This window comes from Phallusia mammillata, chromosome 5 (assembly GCF_965637545.1).
Source record: "Phallusia mammillata chromosome 5, kaPhaMamm4.hap1.1, whole genome shotgun sequence".
Classification (NCBI taxonomy): Eukaryota; Metazoa; Chordata; class Ascidiacea; order Phlebobranchia; family Ascidiidae; genus Phallusia; species Phallusia mammillata.
The window spans coordinates 4224334-4246547 of record NC_137256.1 but is presented as its reverse complement, the minus strand read 5'-3'; the positions used below and the strand labels follow the sequence as shown (position 1 = coordinate 4246547).

General features: G+C 38.4%; 2 protein-coding genes and 1 long non-coding RNA gene across 5 annotated transcripts; 1 reads left to right on the top strand and 2 right to left on the bottom strand.

The window, feature by feature from the left end:
* Positions 1-2048: 2048 nt before the first annotated feature.
* On the bottom strand, positions 2049-9689 carry LOC145229429 (choline/ethanolamine kinase-like). Of its 2 annotated transcripts, XM_080094769.1 has the most exons (13): positions 9551-9617; positions 8957-9064; positions 8624-8722; positions 8366-8483; positions 8074-8187; positions 7835-7965; positions 7667-7771; positions 7544-7602; positions 7307-7388; positions 6114-6222; positions 4935-5038; positions 4352-4433; positions 2049-2536 (listed from the first exon to the last, which is right to left on the bottom strand). In XM_080094769.1, exons 2-13 carry the CDS (start codon positions 9019-9021, stop codon positions 2465-2467), a joined length of 1140 nt encoding a protein of 379 aa, XP_079950895.1. In that variant the 5' UTR covers positions 9022-9064; positions 9551-9617; the 3' UTR covers positions 2049-2464. The 2 variants fall into 2 exon arrangements, with proteins under 2 accessions (XP_079950895.1, XP_079950894.1); XM_080094768.1 differs by lacking the exon at positions 8957-9064 and having other exon boundaries at positions 9551-9689.
* A 2077-nt stretch (positions 9690-11766) lies between these two features.
* LOC145228999 (rho-related GTP-binding protein RhoB-like) lies at positions 11767-15041 on the top strand. The gene is made up of 4 exons (XM_080094234.1): positions 11767-13120; positions 13188-13275; positions 13579-13955; positions 14229-15041. Exons 1-4 carry the CDS (start codon positions 13001-13003, stop codon positions 14385-14387), a joined length of 744 nt encoding a protein of 247 aa, XP_079950360.1. The 5' UTR covers positions 11767-13000; the 3' UTR covers positions 14388-15041.
* A 2613-nt stretch (positions 15042-17654) lies between these two features.
* On the bottom strand, positions 17655-22206 carry LOC145230463 (uncharacterized). Of its 2 annotated transcripts, XR_013860663.1 has the most exons (6): positions 22024-22206; positions 21848-21941; positions 21221-21717; positions 19851-20052; positions 19584-19686; positions 19026-19466 (listed from the first exon to the last, which is right to left on the bottom strand). It is a non-coding gene; the product is annotated as an uncharacterized LOC145230463 (long non-coding RNA). The 2 variants fall into 2 exon arrangements; XR_013860664.1 differs by lacking the exons at positions 21221-21717; positions 21848-21941; positions 22024-22206 and adding exons at positions 17655-17925; positions 17995-18097 and having other exon boundaries at positions 18173-19466; positions 19851-20542.
* Positions 22207-22214: the final 8 nt, after the last annotated feature.

The window sequence follows — 22214 nt, the reverse complement described above, 5'->3', positions numbered from 1 at the left end:
ACAGCGGGTCATTGTCATGTGATCTCTTGGTTATTGTCGTCAAAGAAATCTTAAAGAAATGTTTGCAAAAGAAAAGTCAAAACAGGACGTATACTGCTCGAGATTACAGAAGTCATTGTGCGGTGACGCGCAAGTAACCCTAATCGCTTAGACCAGTGGTTCCCAAACTTTTTTCATTATTTTGTCAAAACGGTCCCTTTGCCATTATTTCGAGGACTCGCGGTCCTTAAGCTGGAATGTGTATTTCAGAAACACGAAAGTTGATTGCAGGATTTTCGCTAGTTATGCAAAATTGCGCATAATAATGATCTAAACCAGGGGTTCTTAACCAGGGGTGCACGCACCCCCAAAGGGTGCGAGAACTGTTCCTAGGGGGTGCGGGGGATGCTGAATCATTAAGGTTGGTTAGGTCTATTCTATTTGAGCAATTACAGAAGGGGGAGCGAAAATTGGTTGGTGATTTGAACGGGGGTGCGAAAATTGGTTGGTGATTTGAAAGGGGTGCAGCAAGGAAAAAAGGTTAAGAACCACTGATCTAAACTCTAAAGACAGCTTGTGACATTACAGACAAGACAAAAAGCTGTACGATTGTGCGCGAACAATTGCATTTTTGATAGTTGTCCTTCAATAAAGGCTATTGTTTAGCAATGGAGACAGTCGATTTCTCAATTCTCTTGATTTAAACTTATTCAGTGGCACAAACTGACGCTAAATAAGATCATAGAATTACTTTACCCGCTTCGCGGTCCCCCCTAAAATTGCCTCACGGACCCCTAAAGGACCGCGGACCCCAGTTTGGGAACCGCTGGCTTAGACTGAGGCACCGCCACGTAGTTTCGCACCAGGTGTTCATACTCCGCGCGTTCACACTGAGCAAAAAACGTCGTTCACACTAGACTAGACGGTTTTCGCGACGAGGCATCGCGTTTTTTGCTGGTGTGGACGACAGGTTTTGACGTCTGAAGACAGGTTTCGCGGTGAGAGAAAAGTGTGGTTTCAAACCTGATGTTGTTGAAAAAACTTACTACAGTACTATCGCTAGTTTTATTTGATTTTCGGCAATGGCAGATTAAAGTTGAAATGAACTATGCAGGTCATGTTTAAAAAAGTTACTTTTTCAGTTTGTAGGCTTTATTTGCATGCATTTCAGTTTCATAAAAAGGAATAAACAGGGATTTAAGTGGAAGGTTTTCAAGTGTAAATTTATTTTGGATTCTTGCTAAACGAAAACGAAGACGTGTACAGCTCACTCAAGATTTCCTTTTTAACTCATTTAGTTACACACATTTAGACCCAATGCAATTTTTTGAAACACTTCCTTATGGCTCTTTGCCGTTAAAATTATGAGCTGAACTTCCTCCGCACTCCAAAGTTTAATCAATTTTGTGACTACTTCTTTAGACCATAGTATACCTCGTTCTCTCATTTTAGGCACGCAAACGTACATTACACTTAACAAAAATAGACAGCACTTATTATAAACCAACGTACAAACGTGTAATGTACGCTGTATTCGTTTAGACACGGTTTTCGAACCCAATTGCGTCGTTCAGAGACGGGTTTCACGATCACGTTTAGGCGCGAAACCACCTCTATTCGTACCAGGTTTCGGGAGGTGACGTTCCGTTCACACTACCAAAAAGTTTCATTCCTAGTAGCGAAAACCTACCGCGGTGCCCGAGTGTGAACGCAGCCTTGTTATCAACGTTTGGAGCACATGTTTTTTTGACCTTATTGAAAATCATACTATCTCACTGTACAACTTTCATATATTGCGACAAGTGGTCTCATTTAAAAAAAATGCAACCACATTTAGTCTTAAAGGTAATATGCCTGGTACTGTCTCGATTTTTTAAATATAAAGCTTTTCGAAAGGTAAATTACTTGACAAAACATTTGCCGTTTTACAAAAAGACATAAAAATACAGCTTTTTTACTTAACTGGGTAAAAAGTTTTAATGCACAACTTCAGTTACCCGTTTGTGGTAAGTTTGAACAAATGTACGTCCTTGTTTGGTCACGAAACACAAACAGGTATACTCGACAGAAAAAAGAAAAACGTCTTTTATTTTCCTTGTTTGTTAACTTTGGGTATCACACAGCGACTAAAAATAGACAATAATAAAAAAACACAGCGCACAAACCATAATACGGTGGAAACAACTTCAAGCAAAATAATTAAAATGAGGCTAAAACATTAAGTTAGCGACAAGCTAAATATATACAAACCAATAAAAGAAGCAAAATCAAAGCAAGCTCTTGCAATTAGCACAACGACAGTATATTGCATCGACATAAACGGCATAGAAAGCTTGGCCCAAACCGCTGGGTAGCTCTGTAAGAAGCACCTCTCGTTTTCATCAACAATCGCGGATAAATTGCACAGAATTGCTATTTTAGGCACGGATATCGATTTATTCTCTTACAGAAACAATCGCAGGCGCATTTGATGCGGACATGCAAGTCACACAGAGTCTTCCTCGGTCAAGCTCTTTTTATGCCGGTAATATGCGTCCATTCTCGCCAAGCTGTATTCCTATGTTAGAAATAAAAAGGGTTAATAAAACTAGAAGGGTGGCTTAGCACATATTGCCCTTGCACATACACTATGATCTATTTTAAAACATAAATATATTTCCTATGCTTATTTTGTATTGGGTTCCATATTAGCCATCGTCTTTTATAAACTTGGTTGTTTCTGCAAGCAAAAACTCATGGGTCCCCACACATGCAAAGTTGTAGATAATGCATTTCAAAAGATAACAATGAGTAGGTTTGGTATTGTGAAGACAAACACAGTGATTGGTACTGTGCATATTTAAATATGCTATATGGAGTAAAAACTATTTAATTCAAAAAACTCATTTTAGGGGGCTAGTAGGATAACTAATGGAGGTTCAACACACACAAACTTAAAAGTAGGAAACCACAATGACTCAATCAATAGTACTGCAAAATTTCAGTCCAATCTGCCAACGTTTAAAATTTCAACCACTAGAGGTGTTTTAAGCAACAACCGTTAATGTTTCTGACGTCAAAGGGCTGTTAACAACCCCCGAACTGCAATGGCGCAATAACGATAATTGGCATACTTTACAAGCTATCCAAATTTTAGCCAATTCTGACATTGTTTACAAACTCACCCCTTTAGGGGGCTAGCGGGGTAAATATTACGGTTATCCGGACAAACAGAGTGGGATGCACATCTACATAACTACATCTACCATCTGTATAAGTTTCAGCCACATCCATCAAGCATTTGATGGAAAAACGAGTCAGACGAACTTCGGGGGAAAAACATTTTAGGGGGCTAGCGGGGTAAATACTGGGGTTATCAACAAAAACAAAGTGGGATGCACATCTACATAACTACATCTACCATCTGTGTAAATTTCAGCCGAATCCATTAAACATTTGATAGAAAAATGAGTCGGACAAACTTCGGGGAAAAATACCCATTTTAGGGGGCTAGCGGGGTAAATACTGGGGTTATCAACAAAAACAAAGTGGGATGCACATCTACATAACTACATCTACCATCTGTATAAGTTTCAGCCACATCCATCAAACATTTGATGGAAAAACGAGTCGGACAAACTTCGGGGAAAAAATACCCATTTTAGGGGGCTAGCGGGGTAATCAACAAAAACAAAGTGGGATGCACATCTACCATCTGTGTAAATTTCATCCCAATCCATCAAGGATTTGATGGAAAAACGAGTCGGACAAACTTTGGGGAGAAGAAAAATGAAAGAAAAAAAAAGAAAAAAAACACAAACATTTTGAGTAAAATCAATATGTGTCCCCTTCAGGGAAGGGGACCCATAATGACCGAATATTCCGTTTTTATCTTGCAAACTTTTTCCCGTTCGTTGCTGTGAGTGCCAATTGCCCAGGGGTACTAAAACTGGCGTTCGCGAAGATATTTAAGCGGACCGCCAAAAAGTTTTTATGCGACTGCAAAAGTATGAAGTCAAGCACTGTAGCGTGCATCGCGGTTTGCATTTATTTGGAACGTACGATCTTTCCGACGCAAGTGTGAAACAGACGATGGCTCTGACATCCGCTACCAGCGCTAAAGAGCAACTAGTTTGGCTACATCAATTAAAATGCGCGAAACTGCCTTGGTTCTTCAGTACAGGATTGATAAGACAAAAATTTAATAGTTCTGTCATATACGCATTCTCCCCTACCCTAACTAGGAATGTGGTTGAAAAGAAAAAAAAAGCCAAACATGTTGGTATACATCCTTAAAAATTCAACGGCATGGGATGCAATATACAACGGTCTACTAAGCCATACTTAGAAGGCTTACAACCAAACAGCATTAAACACTGACATACGATCTTACCAAGTATCCGAAGCCTATGTCGGAGATCTGTGCTTGGACAACTGACCAGAGCGCCCAGAATAAGTGGGACAAAAGGACGAGTCTAAAAAATACGTGTTAAGAGAAACCACACCAGGCATTAGTAGATTACCAATCCTTAAAAACCAAATTGGATCTGCAACGTTTTGGCTATTAAGTTTAAAGACCTCTTCTGGCAAATGTGATTTTATTCCGACGTTTCGACGTCCTATACAGGTCGTCTTCATCAGGGTTAATAACACTGAATGCGACTAGTACAGTGCACGATAAACAAAGGAAAAAAGAATGGAACGCAAGCACGTTTTGGCTATTGTCGTATTAAAGTGATCGCAAAAAGTCCAAATGGTTTTTAATTGGACATAACTTGCCAATGATATATTATTAAAAAAAAAACAAAGTTGTGCAACCGAATGTTGTTGACAAACTAATATAACGTTAAAAAGTAGAAACGCCGGACTTCCTGATGCACCAGCTGTTTGGATATTTATAATCCGTTTTAGCTGTGCATAGGCAAAAAGCATCAGCAAAGAAGTTCAAAATTTAACAAACGTTTCAGTAAAAGCACCTGTTTGCTTCTTGCAACACGTAGTCCTGATGCCATAACGGGTCGTCTTTTCGCTCTGGGATAGCTGCATACATTGAATCGAGGTAGGACTTTACGAAAACTGCCTGTGTAACAAAGCATAAATTCTCTGTGAGTCATCAAAACGGAATGACCAGCGAAAATGACAAAAACGATGGGATCTCGCAGAGGGGCAAGTAAAGGTCACCCGTTGAACTATCACGTTTCCAGCTGACTTGACAGCCTTGGAACTTCCCTGCGTTTCTTAACTGTGAACTGCGAGCCTTAAATTTTGTTGTATCTTTTGTTAAGAAGAATATTGCTGAGTTTTTGAACGCAACTGTATACAACTGCCCCGGCGTAAGATGGTGATTTTTAGATAATTGTAAGGGTGTCTGACTTTATCTATGTGTACTTTATTCGCACAAAAACTGCAATGTGTACGGGATAGTTCCATTTTTGCGTATAGGTAACAGCACTAGTTATCCAGCATGAAAAGAGACTATTTAATTTCAAATGCGTTTCGTTTAGTCTATATTGCTATAATATTACTATTATAAAGCTTACTGTCGATGAACAAAAAATCCCAAATATTGAATGCCTATGACTCCTTTAATGAATTTGCTATAAAGCATAAGAACCCCTTCCTCCTCACCCAAAACAAGTTTATGTTCTGTATAGTCGTTTGGGCAAACGCATGGGTTAATTGAAGTAATAAGATGCCTATGTGTGTAGTGCAGCGGTTCCCAACCTTTCTGGTTCCGCGACCCCTTGATAACATTTGCCAAGTTGCGGTGACCCCAAGGATAAAATTAGTAGGCTCTAAATTAAAAGTAACTGTATTTTTTCTCCACAATAAAGTGGTTCATGTGTTTATTTTACAGGGGCTAGTGGCCCATGGCATAAAAAAAGTTGGGAACCATGCCTTAGGCGACCCCAGGCAAATTGTCAAGCGACCCCGGTTGGGGTCGCGACCCATAGGTTTGGAACCGCTGGTGTAGTGAGATGCCTGTGTGCCAAGAAATATTTTAGGTACTAGTGCTGTCTTGGTGACCTGTTGTTGTTTATTCAGTCAAAAATTACAAAAAACAGCGTTGAAACTCATGAAACGAAAGTAGTGAGGCAAATACAATTTATAACAAAGAGAGGAGAACATATACGTTAGATTAAAATATGCCTTGCCTGTTGGTGGCGTGTAGGGTAATTCTCCTGTTTGTAGCTATAGAAAGGCCATGCCGAATGACTGTAGTCATACATCCACTCACAGAAGTGGTTGCCAATGTCGAAGCCTCTGGAAAAACAAAAAAAGCTTAGATATTTTTATGACCAAACGGTTTCATAAAATTTCATAACTGTTCGGGCTATCGGCAAACGGCGAATACTCGAAAACAATCGTAAAAACGCTTTACCGCTGGTAGGAAAACAACGCATCATGGTTTAAAAGTTGCTGACGAAAAGTTTGTTGTTTGTTCATCCGTGACCTGGCAGGAGTTTGCTTCATCAGCATATTTGTATTGTGGCGGTAGTTACGATACGTCTCTTAGCAAACTCCAAAACAAGTTGAACCCAGATACACGGTTTAATTAGTTCCAAAACAACTGACGTCGAAACAGAAACCACGTTTTGTTCTCGCAAAAGCGATATGATTCACGATAAGCGACATTAGTTGTTGCAACATCCGTCACCATACAAATACTTTATAAAATGGGACACACGTACGTGTGGCGATTGCAATAATAATTTAAGCAAATTTTGCAACAATTGTTTACCAAAATAGCTCGTCTTGACTCCCTAGCTCAAAGGTTGCGAGGAAGTGAATGTGTAGCAACTTATTCCAACTGCATTAAAAATCATGTTCGAATTTTGTAATGTTTTCCTACTTTCTGTTTCCATTTCAACACAGCCTCGGACTGATTTTCGTTTTCTTTAATCGATTCCAAGTTTCAAATTGCACGCACAAGAAGGATGTCCTGTGCTTTTCCACACGGCTCGGTTTTCTCACGTTTAGGTAAGCGTATGTTTTGCACTGTGCTATGACTGGTTGTTGTCTTTGTGTAGGAATTGTACAAGAGCCAATCGCAAGAACCCATATGTACAATTTAACGCCTTTATCTGGGGAATATATATAAACCCCACTGGTTCATTTCAGCCCTTTACTTTTTGTGCCTTTATGAGTAATAAACAAACGAACCGAAGTGCAAGACACCTGTATGGAGTTTCCAAGACTGACAAGCTCAGTAGCTCGGGAGATCACGAAAGGTGGTGCCTGCTGGTTTTTTGTACTGACGCGGTTATAACCATGGGACTCATATTAGCAAACATTAATACAAATCTATAACATTCAGGCATTTTTTTTAAAATTAAATAAAACGAACCTGTAGTTGTAGCTGCTGTACTCGAAATCAATCATTTGCACTGGGTTTGGGACGTCATTTCTGTTGGTGTGGAGCAGATTACCTGAACATAACAACAAAGCCATAAATATAATTTCAAGAGGGTGCAAGGTCCAAATGTCCCATGACTGATTTTGCCCTTTAAAGTTTACCAAGTTGTTGAAGTCAAAGTGTTACTGTTAATAGTGATGAATTCGGAACAAAACTAAATGTACTTACCTTCTTGCACATCATTGTGGCAGAAAACAACCACTGGGTTCATATTTGTGATCATATCACTAAAAATACTTTGGTTAACATCAAATTGTAGAAAAATTTAAAAAATGATTTTTCAATACTAACCTAACATATTCCACTTCTTGTTCAACGTCATATGCTTTAAATTTCATAAAAAAGCTCTGCTTTACTCCGTCTTTAAATTTGGTGTTTCGCGACTTTTCCATGTAACTAAAGAGAAGCACAAATTTACAGTATATGCATGTCAAGTATCGATCCTTTAAATACACTTACACAAAAAGCTTGTTCATGATGAAGGTTGGGTCTTTCTTTACAGGCATGGAAAGTCTATGATACTCTGAAAGCTTCTCGGCAATTAATGGGGATAGGTGTGTGCTGAGGTCGAATGTTGTCAGGGTTCGGCACTACAAAGTTTAAACATAATTGTTTTATGGTTATATCAATATCAAACACATTACTTAGTTTAATTAAACAGCCATGCCATAATATATGAATTAATTGGTGAAACTTACTGGCAGATATTCTTCTAAACGTCCACCAGGGAAAACAGCATACAGTTTTGGTCCAAGGCCTCGCTCAGCAAGAATGGAAAAAACAACACTTTCCTGAATCTGCGCTTTAAAGTCCTAAGAAAACACAAAAGCCTTTGATGAAAAGTCTTTGGTATTGATAAGATGCTGGTTGTTTAAATTGTGATGACAGACAAGATAATACAGTATTCTTCAGACAGATTACAATGAAACAGCATGCAATAACATTAATGAATACTTGGTGTTAAAACATACATGATCTATTTACACATACCTGTAAGATTAGACCATACAATCGAAGTAAAACAGTGTTAGGGCATTCACTTTCATTGTCATTGCTTCTGTACATTGGCGGCAAGTGACAAATATACAGTTTGTTAGTAAGTCCACCACTAAACATAAAAACATACTTTTGTTACATCCCACCACCTAATTGGGTAGGGTTTCAGTGCAAATGAATGAACCCTTAACATACAGGTTATATTTTTAAAATCACAACTTCATTATTTCACTTATAGAATTGACAATATACCCAAGTGGTGTAATTTCGAAGTCTTGCAGCGGAATTTTAGCCCATGGTCCCTGAAGGTACTCTTTGCAAAGTAGATATGCTCTGTTCACAATATCCAACCTACAAAAAAGGCACATGATGAAACATAGCATACTAGCAGTACTTCTATCACAAACATTAAATTTGTACAGTTTCAGCTTTTAACATTTATGGTGAAACAAGAATATCAGTTGTATTTACTAAATTAGTCAAATGTATTTGTTTTTAAAGAACACAAGTTTGACCACAAAGTTTTTTAATTGAAAATAAACTCCAAGTAGGATTTCAACAATGTGTGACTTCTACTTGTGTTACCTTTGCTTCTCCATTTCTGAGGAACATTGTCCTGGCTTGCGCTTAGGGAAAAGTACTGTTGCCATGATTGATCAACACTTAAATATCTACTGTACAAAACCAAAATATCTGTGCGGACAAAGTGCATAGTACACTATCTCCTTCCGTCAATAATTAATAATTTGCAAGCCAGTGATTGTATGCTTTTCATATTAGGCAAACATTTCTGTACAGTTTTGCAGACTTTGTTTGCCACCCCAAAGCACTGGCTGTCAAATCTAAAACAAACTATCACTGATAGAAAGATAACGTTCCTGTAACATAACGACAACCCTATGTTGGAACAGTTACAATGAAACAGCGAGGACAGCAGTGACTTCCTACATTGTTTGGTGCTAGCACGATTAGGAGGCGTCAACATGGCTACACAAGAATCGATACACACGTCCAAAGGTCAAAGTCTGTGCTCCACGTTGGAGCTTAAGGTGACAAACACAACTAGACTTAAGGGGCAAAGTAACAACGATGATACACGCGAAGTGTCAACAAAATTAAACGTTTAGGCATTTTCTGTGTGTCGCATTTCAAAACTACAATGACAGTCGCAACACTTACCCTATTCTTTCTGTAGACGGTTTGTTGTCGCAGCCCATCGAAATTTGCTGGTTTTGCACACTCGGCAAAACAAGAAAATCCATCGCTTTTCTTAACACTTACACACAACACACTATCTGCCAAGGTAAAAGATCAACATTAAGGTGAATGTGCCGAAACGGTATATTTAGTGTTTTAGATTTTCTGACATATAGTTGTTGGCAAAAACGTCGAATGAGTGCTAGTTACACATTGCCACACTTTTGTAACACGTTAGTAACGAAAAGTTATGCAGCTAATGCGACATGCGGTTAAGTTTGGTAACCAATTCCCGTGACAACGTTTTGTTCCAACAACTTCTTTTTTCTTTCCATCTCGGGTGCAAAGTACACACACTTGACTGGAAAACAAGTTACCTACCGCTGTTATACTGCTCGGGTAAGGCATCGCTGTAAACCCATAAATGTGACTATAATTAAAGTAAGTACTAAAAAAGGCAGTAATTAAACCACTATCGACGGGTCATATTCAAACAAACCTTGTCAGGCATGCACAATTATGTTATGACTTTGAACTCGTATAACTTTACTAATCGGAACCATGTTTAATTGAACTATTCAGAAATGTACAACAGCATCGCTGTAAACAGCTTCGAATCGCTCTATTTACGTTTGAGAGCTACGTAGAACGGCTCGCGGGTTGTTTTGCGCGGATTCTTGTTTGCTCAAGAGGTATGTGCGCCTTTTTTCCAGAGACGAAGTAGCCTATGGGCAACATTCTCCCATCCCCATAGTCTACCCCTCCACCCACGACTGAACCAATTGTATCACCCGAACGCTTAACGCATCGCTAAGAATGCTTTCTTTCATTACCCGGCAAACCCCGTATATTCGGGTTTCTGGACGTCATTGGAATAACGTCTTGTCACGGATTCTGTCTGTGTTGATCATGTAATTTAATATTGCATTCGCAACAAACATTTCAGCAAAACAAAGTGGTTTTATTATGGCATTTAAAAGCTGATGTCGAAGTGTGACCTTTTGTATACAAAAGATATATCGAACCAAGATTGGTTGAAAACACAAGTCCGATAGTACAAAAAAGAGAAGTGTCGAGACAAAGCGACTGTTTATCGAGCTGCTTGCTCTCGATAAACCGCCACACAAAAGCACAGACAAGCGAAATTCAATGTGAATCTACCTAATAACAAATATAGTAGTCTAATAAAAAAGTACGTTATGATCTCAATCACGATTCGCTTCTACTTGCTACATTGTCTCTGCCTATGAACCAATTCTCTTGCCTGACATGTTTTTTTGCCTCAACCAAATGTTCAGAAAAAACCCACAGCAGAAGCCGAAACTGATTTAGGTGCCGCATAAACCATTGGTTTCTAGTCAACCAAGCCCAGAAAAGCGTCACCAACATAAGTTTCTTTATGGTCAAACGTTGTTTCAGTGCTAATCTTTTCTTGACTGTAGTTGAATTCAAACATCGTAATACGTGAGTCAACGAAACGGACAGAGACCGAAGTGCATGTGTCATATGATAAAATATTGGTTATTTGACTTGAATGGCAGATGCAAATTTTCGATTTTGGCCCTCACAGATTGTAAGTCAGGCCGGGTTCGGGCCGGGTTATGTCTTAGGTTTCTTAAAAAACGGCCTTGGTTCGGGCCTGACTTTACACTCTGGGTCAGCATATTTATAAATAAATTTTGCTAGCTAAGTATAGCCAGTTGCTGGACCGTCAATTGTCCATTGTGTTTGTTGCCTTGGCCTGTCCTGAGGCTTCAATGTAGATAGGCCCGTCAGAAACGGGCTTCTCAAAACCGAAACAACTACGGACCCTCACATGTAATGGTTTACGCATTAGCAAACAATCTTTTCATGATACCGTTATATTTGCATTACTACACCTAAATAGTAAGAATATTTCCATTATGAAAACAAAATTTGTGATGTCCAACTTCCAATTACAGTCTTGTGGTCACAAACTAACGCGAATTATAGTACTGTTGTTACAAAGCAACGGCACAACAACAAATTGCCCAAAAGTGTTTTGTTTTCAGAACAACAATTCCACGACAAGAACAACAAACCAAGGACCAACAAGCGATTGGGGTTAAACTGACTGTGACCAGCCAATAGAAACCAGTAACCCGTGGTTGCGCAAGCGGAACCTGTTTGCTCCCTTAGGAATTAGTATACTTGGCAGTGGAGCGATTAAGTACGGTATCAATCGCTTTGATAAATACACCGACCGCTTCCTCTGGACCACGAGGCTTGTACGCTGCTCGTGTCCTGTTATGCGTTAACTAAGTTTTAGATGTTCAGTCACTATGTCTACGTAGATGATTTTAGGTGAGTCAAAGCGTACAGCGAAACTCAGTTCAGTGAAAGGATAGATATACTGTGGATTTTATCTGACTTCTACTGAAGTGATTTATTCATATGCCTGACGGGTGAATATGCAAACTGTAAACCTTGGATAACAGTCATGGAATGCCAAGCCAATTTATAGTTCCTTATTCTAACGGAAGTGACGTTCAGTTTCTTAGCCAGTGCCAGAATTGTAACAATATTATTACTCGTGCCTAGCTTGGGAGTGTTGCTGTCAAAAGCCGCTGACAGGTAAGTTTGTATGTAACTGAAACTGGTATTGTGTAGTGCAAGGCAGTTTCGAACGCCTTGTGTCGCCTGGTAACTTTTTAACCGCAGCGAAAAGGCAGGAATTTTCCATTCAGGCAAGATTATTATATTTAAAGACCATTTGTTGCAATCTTTGAAACAAGTCATCATGTGACGTTAGTGAGTTAGCTAATACGTGAAAGCCATCGACAGTGAACAGCAAGCTTCCTAGTTCGTGACAAACCTGCCGGATGCATACTTAATCTTTGCTTTGTTTAGGTTTGACAAGTGACAGTGATGATGTAAGTTTAACGTTTACCAGGTTGAGGTTTACCACGTTTTGTTAAGCTTTGCAATTTTTGTAAACTAAAAAGTAGTATGTTCGACCGAATAGAGTTTAGATTTAGACAGAAAATTCCACAACCAAGAATAAGTTACTTGAAAGCAGCATGTATTATGTGAAATAATACAGTGGTGGCTTTGTTCTTTCTGCTGTATTTCAACAATCCGGTACTTTCCCTGATCATTGTGACTAGTGACACCACAGTAATGAAACTGTCCACGCTTATAGCTAGTAGTTGCGACAGTACGTCAAATTGCAATGACGTAATTTCCTTGTACTACTGGAGTCAGATGGGCAGGTTAGTCACATGTCAGTGAAAGTAATTCTTAGTAGGAATCCTTAGACACACGTACTGCTGTGTTTCAAACAATCTATTGTCATATTACGTTTTTAAGAGCAGCTTGCTTCGTACAGTTGTAAATGACTGTGCAGATGTGAAATAGAACAAGACATTTGGTTGAAATTTGGACGAGTATGTTCTGAGCGTCTGTTACGCAATGGAAAGGGCAGAAAACAATGTTGAAGAGTCCGTTCGAATCAAGTGCGTTGTGGTTGGAGATGGAGGTTGCGGTAAAACGTCACTGCTCACCATGTACACGGAAGGGGAATTCCCCGAGGTAAATTATCGGTTTCTTGAAAAATGGCAGAAGATATGTAATTTGTTTGTTTTTCATATAATTTTAGGACTACACCCCAACAGTGTTTGAAAACTATACAAAGGAGGTCAATATCGGAAACAGGAAAGTAGTTCTTATGCTATGGGACACAGCAGGTAACAAACAAAAGTCCTATGTCATCTAGACCAGGGGTCGGCAACCTTTTTTGCACTGCGGACCGTTTTTGAAATTAGAATTTTATCGCGGACCGGTCTTCAAAAAACTACATATATTTAGCAATAAAAACGCCTAAATTAGTTTGTCATCCCCGGGATACATGGGCAAAATGTTTAATAGGATTTAACCTGAAAAATTATACGGCCCGGTAACGAACTCCTCGCGGACCGGTACCGGGCCGCGGACCGGCGGTTGCCGACCACTGATCTAGACTATGTAACGAATTTGACAAACTGTTACAGGTCAAGAGGATTACGACCGTCTACGCCCGCTGTCCTATGACAAAGCTGACGTCATAATTTTGTGCTATGATGTAACGAGCAAGGCTAGTTTTCAGAACATCGAAGTGCGCTGGGCGCCTGAAATGAAACACTTCTGCCTCGGAATACCAAAGATTCTCGTAGCGTGTAAAACCGACTTGAGAGCCGAGGATGGTGGGACAATGAATCGCAGCCAATCAATGCAAACCGCGATCACCAGCGACGGTCTACCTCAGTCTGCCGAGGTCACGCCGGCAAGATCCAACAACGACACATCTAAGGTTAACATTTCGATGGAAAATTTAAGCCAGAATCATTCCCCCAGCGGAGGTGTAAGAGAAATGGTTACTACGGAAATGGTAAGTACACAATGATTTGCTGCACAAAACCATTTTGACATAAAATTAGTAATGTTAATTTTATTTGTTGAACTTGCGGTGTGGGTGGTGTTGTTTTGCATGGTAGGTTTAGTTTTTATGTTGTGCTGTCAGTATGTTAAAAGATGAAATATTTCAATCATGAGAATAGATTCAATGTTTTATCTTGTCCTAAGCAACTATCATTTTCTACCCACATATTTTGTAATTTTGCTGATTTACTGCTGTTCAAGTTAATAAATGGGACATTTTCAGGGTACGGCGATGGCCAAGTCAATTTCCGCATCGTCCTTCATTGAGTGTTCGGCAAAGGACAACCTCAACGTACAGAACGTCTTCATGATATCGTGTGAGCAGGTATTGGGACAAGATACCACTGGAAATACACCGTGCGAGTGCTGTGCAGTTCTGTAAGCGGTAGACTAAACTATGTGACGGAAACTGGTGGTTGCCGGATGAAACCAATTTAGAACCTATGTGGGAGTGCCAACCACGCGTATACAGGGCGAGTAGCTCTTGTATAAGGTTGTCTATTAGGTCAAATCACTGTGATCAACACCCGTGCACTTGTGTTCCCCACCACAGGGTAAAAAAACAACGTGCTTTGTCGCGCCCCTGCTGTCCGTCCCTACAGAGTTTTTCGGGTCGCACGGAAACGCTTGTTCAAACCAGTCATAAAGAACTAAGCTTATTATGTATCGTTACCATTATACCTCTTGGTGACGAACGAGTTGTAAAAATCTATCGAACCACCGTTATTTGATTGAAGGCTAGTCCGCAAAATAGTACCTGACCGAAACCGTCCAGTAGCCTTGACATCTGTTTCACCATAACAACCCAAAAGTGGACCTTATGCTTTGTACTCCTTGTTATAAATGTATGTGTTTCAGTTTTTTCTCAATTGATGATAGCAATTGCTCATAGATTGTGCTTTAAGATCGTCGCAGTTTATTTTCACTTCTTTACGAGTTTTCAATGTTCTGCAGTTATGTAATGGACAAGTGCATAGTTCCTCAAACGCTTTTAAACTTTTTAGTAATTTTGAATTTGAACCAATAAAGTGTAGCAAAGTTACAAGTGGTGATGGTAAAGATCTTGCAGTATATTGCTTGGTAAAAAAGTAGCCTGACAATTGCGCTAGAACAATCACCTTTCATGCCCTTGAAGCGACTCCTGATGCAAATTAACTTTCACTTTTCCCAGCTATGAAGCCAAAATTTATTTAGGTCATACAAGGTTACCACCGAAACCATCGCATATTAATGCAAATATGAACAAAAAAACGTGGTACGCCATATTTATTTAGTCTCTGTGAACCACTAACAAAGACCAAGAGTATAGTTCCAATTTCAGAGACGTGCAAAATATCACATTTCTCTTAAATTTTCTAAAAAGAAAAATCAGATATAAAAATCCTCCAATTTTTTTTCGAAAACAAAGCACTTACTGATAAATTTTAAAACTGCGCCAACAAACACCAAAATTATCAATAGAAACCAACCCACGATGCAACACGTCTTCCGAAGCGGGTCATTCTGATGAAATAAAGATCATTAAAAACATTCAGTGTTTATAGGTAAGGGTGTCCACGGATTAATTTACCTTTTGATTCTCACATTGTTGAAGTTTTGGGTAAACTTTTGCATTGTCGCACGTTTTGCAGGAAACAGTAGAACTCGGATCAGAAAAATGCGATATTGAAACACCACTTGACATTGGATATGCAAAAGACTCTTCGTACAGTGGGGGAGCGCATGGGATGACTTGCTTTTCCATATGCTTTTATTGGGATGTAAGATACAGCTACATACCTACCATCTTTAATAACACAAATGGTTATGTACAATCTACGCATAATTAGTTTAACTTGTCCGAGTGTCTAATAAATAGCTGTTTCTTTGGATTCATGTTTTTAAAACACGGTTTAGTCCCAAAAAGTGGTTGATGTGAAACAATTTCAAACACAACAACCAAAGTTAATTTAATCTTTCACGTAGAACTCGTAAATATCGGAAACTCTAAGTGATGGTACCGGAACAGTTCTTTATTGCTCTTCATACCGTTGACTGTTTGTCGAAATCAGAAAGTATACTTTTGTGCACTTCAAAAATAACCATAACAGTGCTTGAAGTGTGACATGTTGAAGAGGATGGTGCTATACGATCAATAAAAAGAGAATATGTTATCTCAATGTTGGCTAGTCGAATACTAAGGTACTTATTCGATATCTGTTATTATTATTATGGCGGAAATGAGTTTGTTGTTGGTCAATTCGTGTACAATGTCAGGGGGTTGAACTTGCATTTAAATATTTTTTGGCTTCTGAAAAAAAGGACCGTAATAGGATATCCGCTTTTGCTGCATCACAGCAAACAATTACCACACGAACCAATTTTTCTGCACACCTATAATGTCTTACTGAAAGACACACATATCAATTGCTGTAGTTTAGACAGGGCTTGCCATGCCGTCATATTTTTGAGAGAATGCGTTTTCCGTATTTCTCTATGTCTAAGAAATGACTTGTGTCTTTGTTTTTGTCCTTAGTTTCAGCAACGTTTAGTATATTACGTTTTATGTTGTGACATACAAAAGCACAAATTATTTTGCAACACAAGAAAAAAAAAACCACCACTATTGTTAGCACAATAACTATTGGTTTGTAACACTACATTTTTTCTGGGTAAATGTAGCATTGGCACAAGTGAAAGTAAAACTGAATGTAAATATTTTCGTCAAAATGTATGTTTTATTTTTGTAAGGGGAATCAAGCTTACAAAAAGACCGTAACAAGCATTTTAAGTGGAACAGGCCTGTATAATGTATAAGTATAATTATATTCGGTAGAACTAATAACATCAATAGATATACCATATTTGGGGTATATATATTTTTTAATATATAGTAGACCCCAACTCTGACCCTAATAGTCCGAACCATAAGCATTTTCACACAACTTGCTTGAAAATGTTCTCAAATACTCTTCACATCAGTGAGACCTTACATCAGACAATGTTTGCTAAATACCGGTAAGTGGCGCAAAGAGTACAGTTATTTAAATTGCTGGCTACAAAGGGATAGGGTTTATAGGAATTAAGTTTTTAGAAACTTTTATGTTTAGCCTACTTATTTTGGATAAATGTGAATTCTCTTGTCTGTATCTCCACCCATACGACTGGAGGACGAAACTTTTTCGATCAGCTCTGCGTAATTCCACGCGAGAGCGCTTTTTCTAAACTTTCGTGAAGTAAGTGGCACCTTATAAGCTTACTTCGATAGACCCGCACAAGCGTTCCCAACGAATGCTATAAGCAGACTTAAATTGAACTATTAGGTTTTGTTGTTTAATTATGCAAATCACAGTAAAGTGTTAGTAATTGCTACCTTACGATGATTAGGATTACGAATGCGATAAAAATTGGCGGCATCTTTGAAAAATACAAATAGCACCCGGCTTAAAAGTAATGACCTAAATACAAAACTGGAGTTTTTGCATCAGAACATGACACAAATAGTAAACTGAACAAGCACTACGAATTTAATAATATTTCGTAAAATGCATTTTTGTCGAAAGGGCTTTGCAACTGTATGGTGATTCCCTAATGTTTTTGACCTTATTTTTGTTGTGGTTAGACATCTGGCGTGTATCTTGTCAAGTACACAAAAGCATTGTAGATATTTTATTATCGAAGCGACATACAACAGTCAACGCAGTGCCCGTAAAAACATGTACAATTTGTTCTCTTTTTAGTTTTTTATTTGAGTTCAATTTGTGTAAAGTTTCATAAAATTGTTAATGCTTTGTAAACATGAACATTTAGTGAAGCAAACATAAAAAAAATAAAACATGCATGTAAAAAAATCTAAGCAAAATCTCAAAGTAATTTACAACGCTGCATGTATTAAGATGATTGCGATTGAACATCTCGTGGTTGAAGTTACGGGAGAATTGCTGAAAGTATACACAACAAAATGTTATTGACAAGACAGTAACCTAAATACAAATAACAAACTAACAAACCGTTTGCCGCCGCCACTGCTGTATAAATTCCATAACCGATCCCTGCGAGAACTCCACCCACAATCAGAATGATAATAATGACGGTCGCTGCTACCGTGCAACCCTGCAAAGAATCACAAACAGTCAAGCCTAGAAACATAACTACAAATATTAGAATTTCAATTTACATGAAACCTACGTTGTTCGATTGTGGTCTGTGTATGACTGGTTGTGCTGCAACTGGTACATTGTAAGTAGGTTGCGTAACTTGCTGTACAGAATACACAGTTTGCTCAGGATATACTTGATTTTCGTACCCAAATGAAGTTTGATTGTAGGACATTTTGTTACAATTTAACTCACTATCACGGTGCTATTTAGAAAAACAAATTACTTGAAAACTGAAACGGAAAACTTTGTGTTATAAAGTAAACCTATAACGCCGGCATAATGCGCACAAGCAAAAGCCTAATTTTAATGGAGTTTTAAATATACTTTTGAAATCTATTCATAGTCGAAAGTTTTTACCAGTTCATTGAGTCAACAAACTATAGAACAAACCTTGCCATGTATAACAAAAACAGAATAGTAAATATGTACATTCCCAAGTTCCCCTATTCTTATATCTGTGATGTCCTGCATACAATTACACAGTCTAAAGCAAATTTGAGATTGTCCTACCTCATAGAATCAGCAAGCACGGTGTTATAATACGTCGCCTGGAGATTAGTTAAAGAATTGTCTCTGCTTTGTGGCCGATAATGGCAACAATGCAGCCGAAACAAAACGAAGAGATCATATTTCAATTCTATTTCGCTTCGATAACAAAGTGTGTTGCATCATAAATCATGGGACTTTACGCAACACACAATTCGATTTTCAGGCGAGCTATATATGCTAAAGGATACTCCTGTATGGTTATTCTTTAAATTTTTGACTTACAACGTTGTTTAGTTTTGAACTAATGTCTAATCTGCTCTTTACTTGCACCTAGCGGCGTAATGATTAGGTTAAGTTCTTTTTATGTTTGCAACACTGTTGCATAACATAAAGACTTGTGCTGACAACTTTTTTTGTTTAAATAAATTGTGTTTAAACATATAGCAACGTTTCATCGCAAAAAATAAACAAATCATAACATAGGCTATTTTAACTAACTTACAAAAGCAATAATGTGTTTAAAATGAGCCAATAAATTTATGGTTTGTGAGCCAGTTAGTCCATCCACATGAAACAAACAAATAAATAGCAGTTCTCTATGAATTGTCCGGATTCTGGACTATGATTCTAAATTTGCGTGTTTGCTTTTAAAATGCTTGCTTGGTGAGGAACCAATTACTAACTCATCAAATAGAAAAATGAAATCAACATTGCATGATAATTCAACAAAAATGAAACGTTAGGGAAGCACATCAAGACCCAAATCTGTTTTGTTTGTACAAGATGATTGTCCACCAGTTCCTCATTCAGTCCATGTATTCAATTTCTGAAAGCTAAATATAAAGGAATGTTTTAAACAATACATATACACTCCACGTAGCAACCCGATTTAATGTAAGCTGGATGAATTTTTGATTGAACGTGGTATAAAAAAGAACAAATCAACGCACCATTTGCCGCGGCGACAGCTGCATAAATCGCATATGCAATCCCTCCAAGACCTCCCAAAACAGTCAGGACGCTAAAAAAGACGACTACCGCGATAATGCAGGCCTGAAAAACACACACTTTGTCAAGCTGGCTTGTTAGTAACAGATTCAACAAAACTTAAAATTTAGCTTTGCTGCATATTGTCATTTCTTATAAGTTTGATATTTTTATTTGTAACCCCTTTTTAATCTTGTGATCTTTTGTGGTACTGGACAATTTAAGTTTACCTTGTTCCGTTTCTCCTGCTGTAAGTATTGTGCGCTTGGGGCAGCTGCGGTGTAAGGTGGAGGAGCTGTGGGAACTGATGCCTGATTGACAGAGAACACCGTTTGCTCTGTCTGTGGATTTGTGTTGACTGCTGGTCCCCAATTACTCGAGTTGTACTCCATGACAACGATTAGGCTTCGATCTAAAACCCTTGAGACACACCTGTACAAATACAGCCTTTGACAAAGCGTTAGATCTATTTTCAATCTCACGTCAAGATATTTTAACTTCAGTCTTTGCTACAAAAATCACTGAAACTTTAGTTATGATAAAAGTTTTCGCAACATATAAACTTAAAATGTCCTCAGCTATGTCGCAGACAAACTCTTTCAAGCAATACCGACGGTGTGTGACCAAACAGCGGAACAATGCCCACAACAAGTAGACGGGAGTTGAATTCCCTTTCATTGTGTTTCGAGCACAAAGCGCGACGGTCTGCTGATCTGAAGTCTGAACTCATTACAAAACAAGGCATTTCACTCAGTGTTGCCAGGTTGCGCTTTTGTCGCCGAATTGGGCTACTTTCGACATCGAGTTGCGGGCTTTTTTCATGAGTTGCGGGTTGCGCCTTTTTGGGCGGGTTTGTGAATGACATTTTCTACCGTATGACGAGCAATGATTGCATTATTATTGTGACGTGGAAAACGTTGTAAATTCAATTTCGACAAGAAAAGAACTGATGAAACTGCCGAGCGTCGGAGATTTAACATCCAGCTGAGCAAAAGAATGCTTTCAGTCCACGCAATGCAACGTTCATTTTTCAAACAAAGAAATTTAATAAACGCCTTCGTTGTTACCACGTAATAAGAATTGTCTCTTGGCAAAGACCATTGTTTCAAAGGTCATTTTACTTTGTTATAAAAGCGAAACATGTTTTTTTAAGATTAAAAAACTTTAAAAAAGCATGAAAAGTGGGTAAACAGCTAGAGCGCATGTGTTCAATACAGTGTTACTGGAAACAGCTCAATTTCACGTTTGAAATGCACAAAAATTAAATCGGAAACGGAGAAACCTGAATAAAAACAGGTGAAGGCAGTAAAAATCAATTGTATTTCAGGTATTTCTAAAATTGGGCTCCTTTTGGGCTACTTTTGACGGGTAAAGTTGCGCCTTTCCACAATTTGACCTGGCAACACTGATTTCACTATAGCAGGATTTTTTCTACCACACCAGTTTGATTTTAAATTGTGAAATTTTAGTTTTGGTTCCTTTATGCAGTGGTTTTTGTGCTAAAATTAATTTATCGGTAAACGGTACATGTTTTTTTTTAAGACCAGGTCTTATTGTTTCAAAAGTGTTATCTCCGGGCATTGTTACAATCACGCATTACCTTGGCGTACAATAGTGTCCATTCCAGTCGCCCACTTATGAAGGCGATCTAAAAAAGTATCGTGGTCATGTTGAGCACATCGTTATTGAAACTCTATGTTGATTATAAAACACACATGGGTGTCATACAAATACAGGTTACGCTTTGTAATAAGATACATAGCGATTTGCAAGCAAATTAAACCCACTTGATGTACACGTAACGCATGCTCTCTGCTCAGTAACAGTAACCAAAATGATCCAATAAATTCGTCGACGCAAAAGCAAACGGAAAGGTAACTTCACAATGTAGCAAATGGGGAATTTTACACATACACGGCGTAAAATGGTTAAAGCATAAAACGAAACGAGATTTGTCAGCATAAGTATTTCAAAAGCACATAAAACATAAAATGTCACAAGAACTATTCCTACAGATCATATTTTAATAATTCTGCTTCTTTGTAGATGTACAATATCTGGGGGTGAAGTCTGTTCGCTTTTTAATTCACGTGAACGCTAAAAAGCAAAAACAGATTGTGTTTAATCCCCACAGACTTTTTTCCATACTTCTTTGAACAATCAAACATTTTTACATAATCATTTGCTTTTGATACAACAAAGAAACAAGTGGTGTTGACGTTGATACCTCTAACAGATCGATAAACTGCATACGCGATTCCTCCAACGGTTCCAATTACGACGAGAATTCCAACAATGGCAATCGCAGCGATTATCAGTTTCTGTTAAAGACACAAGTAGTTTTCTTGTACAAAATGTTCATGAAAACTTTATTCAAAAGGCTAGGTATTTCGTAAAACGCACCCTGCTTTTTGATTCCCGTACAGTTGTGTACTGCTGTCCTGTGCTATGTGCTGGATAAGCCGGTGGGGGCGGTGGTGGCATTGGCTGGTGCACTGAATAAACTGTTTGATTGGATGAATAGGCAAAGTTGCTGGAATCGTACGACATTTCTCTTCGAGACTTTATTGCTTCAGTTACTACTTTATGTTACT